The 17473-nt window shown below is 33.9% G+C and overlaps 3 protein-coding genes across 3 annotated transcripts; 2 read left to right on the top strand and 1 right to left on the bottom strand.

Moving 5' to 3' along the window:
- Positions 1-237: 237 nt before the first annotated feature.
- LOC109789708 (Ribosomal protein S21 family protein) lies at positions 238-4082 on the top strand. The gene is made up of 3 exons (XM_020348735.3): positions 238-393; positions 2802-3181; positions 3853-4082. Exons 2-3 carry the CDS (start codon positions 2853-2855, stop codon positions 3860-3862), a joined length of 339 nt encoding a protein of 112 aa, XP_020204324.1. The 5' UTR covers positions 238-393; positions 2802-2852; the 3' UTR covers positions 3863-4082.
- A 774-nt stretch (positions 4083-4856) lies between these two features.
- LOC109789716 (Mitochondrial transcription termination factor family protein) lies at positions 4857-6967 on the top strand. Its single transcript, XM_020348746.3, has 2 exons — positions 4857-5378; positions 6456-6967. Exons 1-2 carry the CDS (start codon positions 4932-4934, stop codon positions 6831-6833), a joined length of 825 nt encoding a protein of 274 aa, XP_020204335.1. The 5' UTR covers positions 4857-4931; the 3' UTR covers positions 6834-6967.
- Positions 6968-13476: 6509 nt separating this feature from the next.
- LOC145957511 (uncharacterized) lies at positions 13477-13932 on the bottom strand. Its single transcript, XM_083073782.1, has one exon. The coding sequence runs from the start codon at positions 13930-13932 to the stop codon at positions 13477-13479; it is 456 nt and encodes a 151-aa protein (XP_082929908.1).
- Positions 13933-17473: the final 3541 nt, after the last annotated feature.

Raw genomic sequence — 17473 nt, forward strand, 5'->3', positions numbered from 1 at the left:
ATTTTTGGATACTTTTATTTTTAATTTTCATTAGAATCGAGAATTAAATTGAAAGCAATATATATTGGAAGACTAATTTTATTATTTACTCTTCTTATTTGATAAAAATTCTATGATTTTGATTTTTATTAAAAAAACATAATTTTGAATTTTTTATTAAGGCAAAAACGATAAAAATAGCTTCAATCCTGAATTACTTGAATGTTGAAACGGATCCTTCATGGGCTTTAGGTTTCATAACTCAAAACCCGGTGGGTGATCATTATATAACCCGAGTTTAGGTTTGTCATGCCTATACGACACCGTTTGAGCAAACTAAACCTTCTCTAATCAGAATCTGAATTTCGACATTTCATGCCCTATTCCACAACGTGACTTCCTCCGATGTTAGAGGTAAATTTTTTGACCTCTGTTCCTTTCTTTTCTTTCTTAAGTGAATACCACTCGCTGCAGTGAGAGTATAGTTTTGGGATTCAAGAGAGTTTGTGATGGTGTGTTAGGGTAGGAACTTTTAATTGTGGAAAGTAATTTAAGAAGGGATTTTAAAAAAAACTGTGATAAGGTTTTCTATGCACCTTTCACTGTTCTTAGTGTCTCGTTGATTTGATTTATAGCATGCTTTAGTCTTTCAAATCCATACATGCATTGTAAGTTCACGAAGAACAAGCACTAGCGGATATATCCGAGTTATGAATTGTGATTATATCTGTTTTTCCTCTCTTGTTTAATTGTTTGGTATCTATGATTTGATGGTTCCTAGAAAAAATGTTAATTTTTGAAGCAGAATAATATGATTAACTAGATGGGAAATATGCAATTTGAATCTTAGAAATGACATGTGAATCAGCTTATTGGTGATCTTATCAAAATATAACAAAGAGAAATATAATTGTCTTGTTTTGTTTTTCTTCGGGTCTATCCTTGTATGTCTGAAACAAATGTGGCTCTCGTTGAATGAGAAATGGAGAATAGAACAAAATCATTTCCAATAGGAGCTTTCAACCACTTTGTATGAATATGCAGAGGACAGTGTCATATTAGATGTACAAAGGTAGATATAATCTATTCCAATGAAATAAAATGAGAAAATATGCCACCTCTTTTAGCTGTTGAAGAAAGATAATGCCTGTAAATGTTTGATTCATCAGTCTGTACAATCATTGTTTACAAATCAAAAGTAATCATTACATGTAGTCATATACCACATTTTCTATGAACAAGGAATTCATAATACCAGTACATCTCACCATCAATCTGTGGGGAGACAGACAGGTAAGCACCACTATGCATAAACTTCAACTTGAATAAGTAATATGTAAATCAGTAAATGTAGTAATAATTTGAACCTCTGAAGTATACATTATCATTAACAAACGAATACATGTTCGAAGATCTTCCTGTTCTTATTTGAAGATGTCTACTTTTATTAAAGGCATTTAATCAGCAGATATTTATATATGATCTAACATGTGTTTTTGAAAAGCAGTATTTTAATTAAGAAGTTATAACATTAATTTGTGTTGTCCTGGAGGATTTTTTAGACTATTTTCTTTTGATTAAGTCTTCTGGAATTTGCCTTTAGTCAATACCAACCACAATTGGGCCCAAATAGGAATCCTTTCCACCAACGCCATCATAGGCTTTGATCAACCTCACAATCTCAGTTGTATGATCGAGAACATGTAGTTTTGTTGAACATAAAGCAATACTTGCAGAACCCTTCTTTCCTTTCTCACTGGACTTCAACTTCCTCTCACTGTTCTTGGTCAGAAATCATCAAAGGTTATTAAAATTTGGAATCAAGTCTTAAGCATGCATATGCGTAAAATAACAAAGTACAAAAGGCAATATCAATTCGGTATTCGCTAAACAAAAAGAAAAAAAGACGGTTTAAAATTCCATCTGGTTATGGGAAGAGAGAAAAGTTATTAGGAGTTAGTCATTTTCAGTTAGTGGCTCGTTTACTTTTCCAACTAGACAGGGGCTTAGTGTTCAAGTCACATTCTTTAAATATTGTATTATGCAGAATAATTACTACCCTTAGAAGAAAGGTAAATTTTGAACTCAGCTTATTAGATTGCTATTGTTTATTATTTGCTTCACTGTTACAAAGTTGCCAGTAAATGAAGTTAGTTTGAAGTTTTTATTTGTGTCCTGTTGGCATGGTTTGCCTATTTGACTTAAGTTTTTTTTTACATTTAATCATTTCTGGATGAATTAAATTGGATGCTTTCTTTGTTTAATAACAACAATTGAATTTTAGCTGATGAAATGGGGCTTAGAAAGACAATACAAACAATATAGCAGATAACATATCTAATGAAACACAAGGGTGTGGCTGGTCTCCATTTAGTTGTTGCTCCAATGGCTCTTCTGCCAAATTGGATCAATTACTTTACAACATGGGTTCGTAGGTATGCCCAGAGCAGCCATTGCAAATTATTTCCTCCCCATCTCTGTTTGTGGAGAGAGGGAATACAATTCTGTTTGTGAATTCTGCACATCATATTCACTTTCAATTTTCAAATTACTTGTGCCTTTTCTCTTTGATTCAACATCACAACATTTAGATCAATAAGGCTTATTTGTCTTTTCATGTACAGCTAAATATTTAGCTTTCCAATTTGATCTGCTTGATGACTTGATAATCTCTGTTTCACAATGTACTGTGGGTTTTCAGTTGAGAAGCATATTAAATTTTACTGAGATATTTAATAAATGTATCTTCATTTGTTGTAAGCAGATTTTGTTTCCCTTTTTTTGTATATAATTGATTTTTTTTTTCATTTGCTTTTTACTAGTGTTCATAAAAGGAAGAGTAGTAGTAAGCAGTAAGAACATTCATCTTAGATATGAATTCAGTTGCTAGGAGTTTATCAAGCTTATTCAGACATTCAGGTTTCACAACTGAACCCTTCAATAGTGCGCATCATCAAATGCAACAGCTTCAGCAATGCAGAGGCATTAGAGTGAAAGTCTTAAATGGGAACTTGGAACAGGCATTGACATTGATGCAGCGTAAGATGCAAGCAAGTGGGATCGAGAGGATGATAAAGAAAGAACAAAGATTTCATATCAAAAACTCTGAGAAGCGTGTTTTGGCTCGAAAGAACTTGGAACGGAGGCTTCGATCTGAGGATCTTGCTAAGAAACTTAAAGCTATTATGATCAAGAAAGTCAGGTATTTAACATTGAAGATATTAATTTGGGATCAATTTAGCCTGCAATATTTAACTTGAAATAGTATAATTTTTGCATAAGATCAATTTAGCCTGTAATATTTAACATCGAAGATATTAATTTGGTATCTGTTGAATTGTTCACTACTTAATTCCAAGTTTGGATGTTATGGTATTCTATATGAAAAACCTTGAAATGCATAGGCACGTCTTACTTTGAAAAAATTATTTTTAAATTTACATGTCAGTTATTTAAAAATTTGTTGACCAAAAACAAGTTATTGAAAATATTTATGGCTTGAAGGGGCTTTCAACTTCTAGTCTCCTAGACGAATTCATTTCCTACCAAATGTAAAGGTATTTTTTGGTTGTTAGTATTATCTCATACTAATATTCGTTTCTCCTGTTTCAAGTTGGTGTCATCGTATTTGAAACTGTGGTTTACTATAATATTGTTGGGTACTTGAGAGGTTTTTACACTTTGGTTTACTATAGTTTGAATTGGATCAAATGCATATTATCATGCCAGCTTGTGGATTTTACTCCACCTTCATTCTCTTTGTGGCTTTGCCTAACCGATTACCCCTTTGGTCTTTGTAATGTTCATATTTTATAAGATTTTATTTTGCTTCTAGTTCTTACTTCTTATACATTCTATTGCAATATATGGCAGGGGTCTATGAGAACGTTGCACTTTGTGTCAGAAATGGCAGGTACAAGTGGCAGTTATTTTATAATTTGTATGGGGACACTGAAGTTGACACATTCTTTACAATTGTGTATCGGGTTATATGTACTTTGATGGATGTGAATTTTGCTATTAGATGCTTTTGCAATCCAAATACTACAAAGAAACTAAAACATTTTATAATAAGTTTCTTGAATATGGGTCAAAATGTTGAATTTTCCGAGGTTGTGATGGAAGCAGTTTTCAAGCTGCTGTTGTATGCATTATCCTTTGTTTTTTTATCTGGATAATATGTTCGTCACATAAACCTTAAAAAAAAAGAATTAACACATTTCATGGAATCATATGATGTCACTTGTTAAAATAGCTTATAAATATTTTTCATTCCAAGAAGCGAAAAAGATTAGAAATAGATATAGTAAGAGCACAAGACTTGTAATCAAATTTGTACCAAAAGTTATTATTATTATTATTATTATTATTATTATTATTATTATTTAATTAAGCTAATAAAAATTGACATATTATTAGTGTTGATGGCATTTAAATTAGAACGGTGTATCAGTTTTGCCTTATTTATTTATTTATACAAGTGAGGGGCAAACAGTCCTCACAAACTAAATAAATGCCAAATAATTAGCATTATCTTATCTAGCAATGAAAAAAGCACTCTTTGTTTTTGTGAAAATAAATAAATGAATAAAATAAAATAGTTATTATTTTGTATATGTAATTTTTTTTTCTGTTTTATTCATAAATTTATTGGTAAAAAGATTAGAATATGAATATAAAGATATAATCATTGTTAAAGAGGATACCAAGAGGGAATATATCTTTTATATAGTTATAATTTCATGGAAGAATTTCTATGGTAACAGGGCTTTTTAATTTTTCACGCAAAAAGGGTAATTTTTGTACAAAATTTCTGCGATAGCAAGTCTGATGTCTTTTATATTAATTATTCAAAATCAATTTATACTGGAGAGCAGAACAAATTTGAGTGGATAAATGGGGTCCAAAGGGAAAAATAACGATATTATCCTTATATCTTATCAGAAGCAGAAATGCTCCTCCGTTACTCTCTGCATCTCCCAATTGTATCTTCTCACTCACGGAACTCTAACCGCAACCCCAACACGAGCGGTTACATAAAGTTCCGAACGAGGTACCGCGAAAACCTGCGATACCTTCGAGCCTTAACCATAATCGATCCTAAAACCAATCCCGAGGATCTCCCTCTCCCCAACGACGTGGACCACATCATCGACACCATCACATTCCTCAAGTCTCGCTCCTTCTCCGACGCCGATATTCCCCGCCTCAACTTCCTCACTCCTCAGCTCTTCACCACCGCCGTCCTCCCCTCCGACATAGCCGCCGTATTCCGCTTCCTCGCCGACGACCTCGGTGCCAACGAATCGGAGTCCCGCGGTCTGGTCGTCCGCTGCCCCAAACTCCTCTTCTCCCACGTCGACCTCTGCCTCCGACCCACGTTGCAATTCCTCCGCCAGGTGCCCTGCATGGATTTCGTTTCTTTATTTTATTTTAAATTATCTTCATTCTCTTTTATTATTTTACATCAAAATGTGTTGTTCTGTAACGTACTTTAATATTTAAAATTACAGAAATGCATTGAATTTTATTTTTTTTGTACACTGAGATTCTTTTATTTTAATTAATTAAAAAAATACCTTAGCTTTTTTTTTTAAAAAAAATTATTTGTAAAATATGTTATATGTTTAAGACAATAATTTAAATTTGTTTTTTTTTTAAAATTTATTTATTTTTAAAAAAATTTAAACATTTGAAGTTTATAATTTTTTTCATCCACTTTTTCTCTTTTTAAGCTGATTCATTATTTACAAATTGATTTTTATTATTATATCTAAACAAATTAACATCTTATAATAATAACTGATTATATAAATAATTATTTATTAAAATAATTTAATTTTTACAATTTTTTTAAACATAATCTAATAAAACACAACCTAATAAACTATGATTATTGATCGGATTATTAGTATAATATCACTGTATTCCAACAATATCACTATTAATACAAATATTTTCATAATGTTAATTAACTTAAATTTCTTTTAATATTTTTTTTACATAAGTTATAATAAAAATTAAAAAATGATTAAATTTTAATATAAGAAAGTTTTACGCTCTCAAAGTCAATGTATTTAAATTGAATCCATCGTTTTAGTAACAATCTCGAGAATTAAAATATTTTTTTTTTTTTTTATCATTTTAAAGATTAAATTAATTTATATTAATAATTTTAACCATTAAGTTAGCGTATTATTTTTCTATTTTTTTGACTCATTATTTTTCTATATTTATAAGTTTAAGAATTGTGTTTGGTTATCATTCATATTTATAATATATAAATTAAGAAAATAAATTTTATTTATTATCCTTATTTGTAATTATTAGTATTTCTAATTTTTATCTATTTATTTTTATGATTTAAACTGTTGTTTCCTTTATCACAAGGATAAGATAAAAATAGTAAGATTATTTTAAAATAATATTTCTTGAAAATAAAATCCAATATATGATTTTATACATAGTTTGTTTAGGTTGGAATTGGCGAGCTGAACCGGCCCACGACCCGGAACGCACACTTGTTAAACACGCGTGTTGATAAGCTTCACGCAAAGGTTCAGTTCCTTCAGGAGTTGGGCTTTTCGTATGAGGAGGCTCTCAGGGCTTGTGCCAGGTTACCGGCCATTTTTGGGTACGACGTGGAGAACAATCTGTGGCCCAAATATGTGTACCTTGTCAAGGAAATGGAGAGGGATTTGGAGGAGTTGAAGAACTTTCCTCAGTACTTTGCCTTCAGTTTGAAGGACAGGATTGTGCCAAGACACTTGCATTTGAAGGAGAGGGGTCTTAGGATTCCCTTGAACAGAATGTTGATGTGGGGTGATCAAAACTTCTATGCCAAGTGGAAGTGAACTCACCTAGTAAACTTCAAACTCATCATATAGAAACAATTGTTGTTTGTATATTTGTACAAGATGAAAGATCTCTTAGAATGTGAGAAGCTAACATATTAACAATAAATTTCAAGGATTTACACTTTCTTAAATATATTGTTTAACATGTTTTTATTATTTATTTATCTTTTAAAAAAAATCAATGTATTTACTTTTACGATAGTTACATTTTATGAGTGGGTTGCTAAATATATTGTTTTTAGGTTTAATTTTTTTCAAAAACTTGACTGATTATTTTTAATGAGATCTCCTATCTTAATTATGTTTTTTATTCATAAGATTTGAACTCAACTTAGAAAGTTTAAATCAATTTCACTCGAATCAACAACTTATTAGATATTAATTTTTTTTTATTACAAAACTACTTTTGTGATAATTTAGACATTTATTAGATAATGGATATTCTTTGTCAAGATAAGCTGGATTTGGTTAATGGTAGCTCATCAATTTGTTGCTCTTGCATATCAACCATATAGACTTGTGTGTTAATAATTTGTAGAAGATGAGGTGTACAAAATTTAGGGTTGCGAATGTCAATACTTCAAAATTCTCTACAACCCTAGTGAAATTCTTCGCCCCCTGCCAAGTTCAAGTACTTATAAAAAGATAAATTTGGCATGTAATGAGAGATTTGACCCTAATAGAATTAGTTTGTTGAAAGTTAAAGATCTAGAGATTCCAAAACCCTTATGTGAATTGGTATTTCCCCTATATCAAATAATTATGGATCCTGGTTTAAAAGTTGCAATGTAATGATGTTTAAATTTATAAATTAAAGCAATTAATCTAATTGTATGTTGGAACATAAATTTCTCTCTGTAACCCAATTCATCATAGATAAATCCTTATGAAAAGTTGTTAGTTTAGTTCAACTGAAATCCATTTCCACCCAAAGAGGTATGAGATGAGCAACCCATCATCAGTATTCTTTGTAACATTTGTTGTAAATTATAATCTTACACAAACATTATGGCATTGACCCTGACCAGAAAGTATTATATACTATATTCAAGGTTATTGATCCCAAGATAAAATCCATAGAATGATCGGAAATTTTACCACATAGACATAGGTTATTTCTCCCACGACTTCACGTGCATCACAAACATTATTTGCCACGAGGAAAGAAATAGGTTTTGATTAGCTGTTGTATGCTATGTTTAAGATAATTTTGGGAGAATAATCACTATAACACAAATGGTATTTAGTAATATTTGAAAAATATTACTTAATTATGTATAAATTTTGTTAATTTATTTTAGCAATATATTATCAAATGTTGTATATAGTCCATGTTGCTAAAGACTTTTAATAATATTTTTGCATAATTAGGTAACATTTTTTTTAAATGTTATCAAAGTAGTATTTTTGTAACATTCTAATGATGTTGCCAAAATTTTGTTAACTTTATAAAATAATATTAATTTTAATTTAAATATTATTATCAATTATTATATTTTTATGTTTCCTAAACTTCTAGGAGTTCTTTAAGTTTTTAGGGAAAGATATTTTTAGTTAGTCACCACTAATTATATATAGAATATCAAATTTCATTTATCTTCAATATAACTATATGAGTAAATATACTCTTTATGAATCATTAATCTATTCGATATGAAATTTTAATTATGGGTTACAATTAGATATGAGAGAAATATACTTTTTTTTACTCGATGTGAGACTTTGATTTTAGAAGCAATTATAGTAACATTTTTTAAAAAAAATATTGCAAAATAACATATAATTTTTTTTTACTCGATATGGGACTTTGATTTGAAAACAATTAGAAACAATAATATTGAAATAAAAAATGTTACTCTACCTATAATAACATTTTTCAAAAAAGTGTTACAAAATAACATATTTATTTAATATATAATAACATTTTAATAAATATAAACAAGAAAATGTTGCTAAAGAATTAAAATCTAGTAGTAAATGAGACAACGTGTCTCTAAAAAAAAAGTATACTCCATCTGGTAAGTCTCTAATTTGAACAATTACTATTTTTTTTTCTTCATATTATCCATGGTTTGAATCATACTTAACCCTTTCATTTTGTTTGGCATTATTCGTTGTGCTAATAAGATTTTCCATATATACATTATTATTAGGATATATAAATGTTACAAAAACAAAAAAAAAAAAATATAAATAACGATAACAATTAAGAAATTATGTAAAAAAAAACATGCATTAACACTTCTCAAATTATCAAATTGTATTTATCCAAAAAAAAAAATCCTCAATTAGTATGTTAAGCAAGCTAACTAGTTAAAATAATACCCAACAATATTATAATTGTACTAAATTATTCAAATTGTAAACTAAGCATTTAAGATGATATAAATAAACGAGTTTAATGGGTATAAATTATTATAGAAGTTATTATCAAAGGCAACATATCATATATAATAGTCATAATTAGATAATTAGATGCATGTATATATCTTATTTTCTCAAAATAAATTAATATTGATTTCATTTTGAAATTTGAGAAATAAATTAATGTAATAAAACATGTACCAATTATATGTCCATCTGAATTCCGTGAAACAACTATCTCAAATATATTTTGGAACAAAGTTTGGTATGAGCTAATAAAAAAAAAAATTGCAACAAGTGTTTTTATGACAACAAATAATCTTTCCAAAATTCGTCCAAAGTTATTATTTGGTTCAAATTTCGTGGAAAATTCATTCGCAATCCGATTGAAATTACGTTTAAAGAATAATTTAATTCTGTTCCGGCCAAAGGGGACTAGGGTTTTTTCCTAGATCATGCCTTAGAGTCAGAGCATTCAAAAGTGTAAACTGCCCCCTCAACTCTAGGGTTTTTGGGTTTTATAGTTTCTTGTTCACGGGCCTTATGGGCCCCGAGAATGTAGGGATCTCTTTAGCCGTTCCAATCTGGAAATACTTGGTGAGTGAAGGTGGGACCTCTCCATTGCCGAGTGTCCAATCGGATAATGACCGAGTAGGCCTTTATGGGTGAGTGAGATCAGTATCTGGTTGACGTGGCCCAAATTGGTTATATGCCGATTGACTCTAAGAGGGTGAGTCGGCCAAGGTTACAGTCGGGTGATCAAATGAGGGGAGATCTGGTCGTGAATCGGCCTGGGCAATGCACGGGTTTATAGTCGACCTCACATGCATAGTAGCCCTTATAGTCCGCGATACCAATCGGCCTACGGTCGAGTCGGCGATACCAATCGGCCTACGGTCGAGTCGGCGATACCAATCGGCCTACGGCCGAGTCGGCGATATCAATCCGCATACAGCCGAGACGGTCCACTTGCCCTCCAGCCTTGAGCCTATAAGGCGAAAAGGCTTAAGGTGTAGTCCTTATAGTCGGTGATATCAATCGGCCTACGGCCGAGACGGTCCACTTGCCTTTCAACCTTGAGCCTATAAGGCGAAAAGGCTTAAGGTGTAGTCCTTATAGTCGGTGATACCAATCGGCCTACGGCCGAGACGGTCCACTTGCCTTCCAGCCTTGAGCCTATAAGGCGAAAAGGCTTAAGGTGTAGTCCTTATAGCCCGAGATACCAATCGGCCTACGACCGAGACGGTCCACTTGCCTTCCGGCCTTGAGCCTATAAGGCGAAAAGGCTTAAGATGTAGTCTTTATAGTCGGTGATACCAATCGGCCTACGACCGAGACGGTCCACTTGCCTTCCGGCCTTGAGCCTATAAGGCGAAAAGGCTTAAGGTGTAGTCTTTGGGGCGTTTGTCGCTTCGATTCTTGATCCCTCGAGACTTGACAAGAGATGTCCTTTTGTTTTAGCAATCATCTATTTACCGATCAGAATGACGAGACATTAACTTAGTGAAGGATGAAAAATTTTCTAAGTTAAACCTTTAAGTTTTGACAATCAAATCGCCACAATTCCGATTTAAAGAAAGAGATAATACCGAGCGCACTTGATCCATGAGAAAAATTCTAAGTTATGAAACTTGAGGATTTTTTGAAGACCATTTAGTCGCCTAAACACCAAGCTCGAATGGCCAGTGAGAAGAATTCTAAGTTACAAGCTTAATTGTTTTTGAAAACCGTTGTTCAGTTGCCCAAATACCGAGAGCACACGTCAAATAAGAAAAATTCTAAGTTAAAAATGGGGATTTTTGAACCAAAGATAATCATTTAATTTCTGATTGCAATGACCAATGACCCCAAAATATATTGTAACATTTGAGGTTTTCAAACAGAAAGTGATCGCCACAATTTCGGGTGACACAATGAAAATCTTCCATGTTTTAAAACGTATTTTTCCCAAATACAATTGGCCATATGCCGATTTTTAAACAAAAGTTTTCTAAGTTTAAAAACTAAGTTTTCCATAGACAATCGGTCAAACACCGAGTTCCGTACTCAAAATTCTATTAGTTTTCCAAGTAAACTCGGCCAAATGCCGAGTCCTGTACTTACAGTCGCTCGAATCCCGATTCCGTTTTGGTGAGAAAATTCATCTTTGATTGCTAGGACTCCGACTCAAGGACGTAAATGCACTATTCCAAGTTAAAATCAATAACGTAGGAGGCGCCCAATTTCCGATTCATTTTGGTAATAAAAATTCACCTTTGATCATCCAAATTCCGACTTAAACAAGATAAGGGAAAAAATCCAAGCTTAAAATCAATTAAATGAAATCGTCCAAAATCCGATTGAAATAAGCAACAAGTTTCATATTTAGTCGCCAAAATACCGACTTGAACGAGGTAAAGAAAATCATCTAAGTTTAAAAATCAATCATATGAGAGGGTCGTCCGATATCTGACTGTGTATGAGTAACCAAGTTCATATTTTGTCGTCAATATACCGATTGAAAGGGTTGAATGGGGACAAGCCGACCCTCCAGATTTATACCCGCCCAGTCGGCATTTTACCGGTCAATCACGAGTTTGGTCTGTCTTCGAGTTATTTATAATCGCCCAGTCAGATTTTTACCGTTCAATCACGAGTTTGGTCTTCGAGTTATTTATACTCGCCCAGTCGGACTTTTACTGATCAATCACGAGTTTGGTCTGTCTTCGAGTTATTTATACTCGCCCAGTCAGATTTTTACCGATCAATCACGAGTTTGGTCTTCGAGTTATTTATACTCGCCCAGTCGGATTTTTACTGATCAATCACGAGTTTGGTCTGTCTTCGAGTTATTTATACTCGCCCAGTCGGATTTTTACCGATCAATCACGAGTTTGGTCTTCGAGTTATTTATACTCGCCCAGTCAGATTTTTACCGATCGATCACGAGTTTGGTCTTCGAGTTATTTATACTCGCCCAGTCGGATTTTTACCGATCAATCACGAGTTTGGTCTGTCTTCGAGTTATTTATACTCGCCCAGTCGGATTTTTACTGATCAATCACGAGTTTGGTCTTCGAGTTATTTATACTCGCCTAATCGGATTTTTACCAATCAATCACGAGTTTGGTCTTCGAGTTATTTATACTCGCCCAGTCGGATTTTTACCGATCAATCACGAATTTGGTCTTCAAGTTATTTATACTCGCCCAGTCGGATTTTTTACCGATCAATCACAAGTTTGGTCTGTCTTCGAGTTATTTATACTCGCCCAGTCAGATTTTTACCGATCAATCACGAGTTTGGTCTGTCTTCGTGTTATTTATACTCGCCCAGTCAGATTTTTACCGATCAATCACGAGTTTGGTCTGTCTTCGAGTTATTTATACTCGTCCAGTCGGATTTTTACCGATCAATCACGAGTTTGGTCTTCGAGTTATTTATACTCGCCCAGTCGAATTTTTACCGATCAATCACGAGTTTGGTCTTCGCGTTATTTATACTCGCCCAGTCGGATTTTTACCGATCAATCACGAGTTTTGTCTGTCTTCGAGTTATTTATACTCGCCCAGTCGGATTTTTACCGATCAATCACGAGTTTGGTCTTCGAGTTATTTATACTCGCCCAGTCAGATTTTTACCGATCGATCACGAGTTTGGTCTTCGAGTTATTTATACTCGCCCAGTCAGATTTTTACCAATCAATCACGAGTTTGGTCTGTCTTCGAGTTATTTATACTCGCCCAGTCGGATTTTTACCGATCAATCACGAGTTTGGTCTTCGAGTTATTTATACTCGCCTAGTCAGAATTTTGCCGACAATCACGAGTTTGTCTTCGAGTTATTTATACTCGCCCAATCGGACTTTTGCCGACAATCACGAGTTTGGTCTTCGATTTATTTATACTCGCCCAGTCAGATTTTTACCGATCACTCACGAGTTTGGTCTGTCTTCGAGTTATTTATACTCGCCTAGTCGAATTTTTACCGATCAATCACGAGTTTGGTCTTCGAGTTATTTATACTCGCCTAGTCGGAATTTTGCCGATAATCACGAGTTTGTCTTCGAGTTATTTAGACTCGCCCAGTCGGACTTTTGCCGACAATCACGAGTTTGGTCTTCGAGTTATTTATACTCGCCCAGTCGGACTTTTGCCGACAATCACGAGTTTGGTGCCTTTAAATAACACACCTTTCGATCATGGAAAGATAAAAGAGATGATATTTAATAAAGTTGGAATTATTGGTTAGTGGTGCCTCGTTAAAAACCTTCTCAGCAAAAAACCTTTTCATGTTTTTATATGGAATAAAAATCTCTTGGGACGACCCCAGCTTCTCGGCTTTCAGCTGCCCTTTTGTTGATTTGTCCCTCCTCCGTCTTGATGTGACTCAGGGAGAAAGCTCTCACCTCCGACATCGTTTGACAATTCGCTTTCTCCAGCGCGATGTCGAAAGCTCCAGACCTTAAGCCCTTTTGGAACGCGATGACTGCCATCCTTTCCTCCAAGGACGCTATCCTCAAGGCGACCTCATTGAACCTTTGCAGAAAGTCCTTCAACGACTCCTCCCGCTGCTGTTTGAGATCGAACAAGTCCGATGTGATCGGTGGCTTCTTCTTGTTAGCGGTGAACTGTGTCATGAAGAGCCGACTAAAGACATCAAAGTCGATGATTGATCGGTCAGGGAGACCACTAAACCAATCCAGTGCTGCTTTTTTGAGTGTACCCATGAATAGTTTGCAGCGGACTTCCATACTTCCTCCACAAATCAACATTTGAGCGCGAAAATTCGTCAAGTGCTGACTGAGATCTTGAGTTCCATCAAAAAGTTCGACTTGGGGAATCCGATGATCCCTCGGGATGGTCTCGGCCTCTATGGCCTCCGAAAAAGGTCAAAAATCCCTGGGGACTTCCATCATGACATCTTCCTCCACCGTCCTGGCGTTGGCCGTTATCATAGCTTGCATCTCGTCCGCCCGCCTCCTAATCTCCCCATTTTCTCGTTGAATAGCCTCCTCTCTCTCCCTGGATCGCGCATTCTCCTCCCTCAAACCGTTGATCAATGCCATCATCTCCTCCATGGTAGGGTGTTGTGAGTCGTTGTTGGATGTGCCGCCTCTCGCCATGGTAAAGTGCGGGTTCTCCTGTGTTACTTGGGGCATAGGAAAAGTTTCACCGTAGCCCCACGGTGGGTGCCAAAATGTTCCGGCCAAAGGGTGGACTAGGGTTTTTTTCCTAGATCGTGCCTTAGAGCCAGAGAATTCAAAAGTGTAAACTGCCCCCTCAACTCTAGGGTTTTTGGATTTTATAGTTTCTTGTTCACGGGCCTTATGGGCCCCGAGAATGTAGGGATCTCTTTAGCCGTTCCAATCTGGAAATACTTGGTGAGTGAAGGTGGGGCCTCTCCATTGCCGAGTGTCCAATCGGATAATGACCGAGTAGGCCTTTATGGGTGAGTGAGATCAGTATCTGGTTGACGTGGCCCAAATTGGTTATATGCCGATTGACTCTAAGAGGGTGAGTCGACCAAGGTTACAATCGGGTGATCAAATGAGGGGAGATCAAGTCGTGAATCGGCCTGGGCAGTGCACGGGTTTATAGTCAACCTCACATGCATAGTAGCCCTTATAGTTTGCGATACCAATCGGCTTACGGCCGAGTCGGCGATACCAATTAGCCTACGTCCGAGTCGGCGATACCAATCGGCCTACGGCCGAGTCGACGATACCAATCGGCCTACGGCCGAGTCGGCGATATCAATCCGCATACAGCCGAGTCGGCGATATCAATCCGCATACAGCCGAGACGGTCCACTTGCCCTCCAGCCTTGAGCCTATAAGGCGAAAAGGCTTAAGGTGTAGTCTTTATAGTCGGTGATATCAATCGGCTTACGGCCGAGACGGTCCACTTGCCTTCCAGCCTTGAGCCTATAAGGCGAAAAGGCTTAAGGTGTAGTCCTTATAGTCGGTGATACCAATCGGCCTACGGCCGAGACGGTCCAAATTCAAACATAATTTTGATTTATTTCCCCTCCCCCTCCATTGCAAATCAAGAGAGTTAATTTTACTTCCATTTTCTTAGAAGATCAAATATGAAACATTTTTTTACTTCTTTTTCTTCCTTACATCTCTCTTCTATTCAAGTTCAGTTTTCTTTCCTTTTTCAGCCAATCACTCTCTTAAAACATGCCAAATCGAAGAGTATAAGAAGTCCAAGAAAGAAAAGGCCCAATTTGATTAAAAACCACAGAAAGATATTTGGACTTTGGATATCGTACTAGCAGTCTTGAAAAAAATATATAGATATACCCACAAGACAAATTGATTTAAAAAATACAACTAAGTGACGATGGATAGAGAAAGCAAAGTTTGGTAAAGATTACCAAGTTTCACCCGTTGAAAGAACATTCCATTGCAAAATGCAAACCTAACCCACCTTGGTGGTGAAATGAACTTATAAAATGAAGGTGCAAAAGGTTTGAGAGACAATGGGACCCATCGTATATCCGATGCTTCACTCTTCCATCATTAGATTTTGGAAGACTTTGAAATTGATCCAATAGCCATAATTGCTGCATGGAATTCAGCACATTTATACACCTCATTATGATCTCCACCTCTTTGTTTCACTCTCTCAAATTGCTTCAAAAGGTCATTTCGTAAACCTGCTTTTGGACTATTATTTATTACACTTTTGAACTTTATATTTCGAAATCATGAGTTTTGTGAGCCTGTCGGGTATGCTTTATTTTTCATGCTAGCAAATATTTTCTTGTTTCAGCCTGTGTGCCCAAATTTTACACTGTTAAACAACTTTAATTTTCTCTAAAAAGCTTGTCAATTTATTTATTTATTTTTGTTTTAGTGGTTCATGAAGTGTCACTTGACAGTTGACACTCATTCTTTGATTGTTTGAATTGAAGGAGATTGAATTTAAATTAAAAAGGAGGAAAAAAATTTAAATTATTTTTTTATTTTCTTGTTCCCTTCAGTTAAATAAGTATATCTTTATTAATATATATTTTTTTTTTATTTTTTCTCTTTTTATAATTGTAAAATAAGTATATTTAAGAATAGAATTTGAGGCCCAGAAACATCATTGACAATCCGGGTAGGGCTCTTTTCGCGAACGGATCAAGGTTACCCATCCGTACGAACTTGAAATCTGAGTGACTGAATTTATAGTGAAAATGATTTGAACAAGGTTCGGTATTTAATATTTAAGTTTCACTTGTAAAATAACATCTTCAAGTTTAGTTTATTTACATAAAAGAGAAGTTTAAAGATAAAAAATTTAAACTTAGCTGGTTACTTATCCATCATTATACATTATTAACCACGACTACTTTGTGTGAAATTAAAACATCTTTAATGAGACTATTTTGCATGAAAGTTTTTTTAATGATTTTCAAAGAGAATATTTTTATATATAAATTATAATATAATTAAAATTTATGATAAATAAATATTTTCATTATATAAATCATATTTAAGATTTATGATAAACAATTTTTATTGTAATATAAGGTTATTATTTTTAACTATTGATCAATTTTTTTATTAAATATTAATTCAAAAATAACACAATGATAGTTCAAAAGAGATAAAATTATGAAAAAATTTCTAAAAAAACGCACTCGTTAAAAAAAATTAATAGTTAGAAATATTTTCATTTAAGAAAAATATTCTAATTTATATAGAAGAAAGATAAATATTTTTGTGTCAAAACATAAAATAAAATAAAGAGAAGAAATAGATTAAAAGAGCATGTTAAACATAAACAATTATAAAAAGATATTTTTAACATAACTTTTCTTTTTATCATTGCACTTACACATACGAGTTATTTATAAAATTATATTGTCTCAATTAGAAAACTTAGACCTAAAATAATTTTAATTATAGACATTTCCTGATCATCATAATTTACGACCTCATGTATGGAATAGGTGTGAGAGGAGAGGATAAATATACATACCCCACATTAACTAAAGGTATACCTTAAATAAATCTTATAAAATTTGGACAATTTTCACTTGTCCAAATTTAATCTAAACGGATGTTCGAAGGATATTGATAAAACATTAATCAAGAGACTAGATTGAAAGAGAAATAGAAAGTTGAGGGCAACAAGTAATATACTAGGGACCACTATGTGGATAACACTTTTTAAAACGTATCTTCATCAATTTCAGGGAGAGACTGTTTGTTTCCAATTTTTAAGACCAAAAATATTGAAATTTCTCAATAATTTATCTCACCTTTATAGTTAGAGAGAGATAAAGTAATTATTCGA

This window comes from Cajanus cajan, chromosome 4, assembly GCF_000230855.2.
Source record: "Cajanus cajan strain Asha chromosome 4, NIPB_CcT2T_4, whole genome shotgun sequence".
Taxonomy (NCBI): Eukaryota; Viridiplantae; Streptophyta; class Magnoliopsida; order Fabales; family Fabaceae; genus Cajanus; species Cajanus cajan.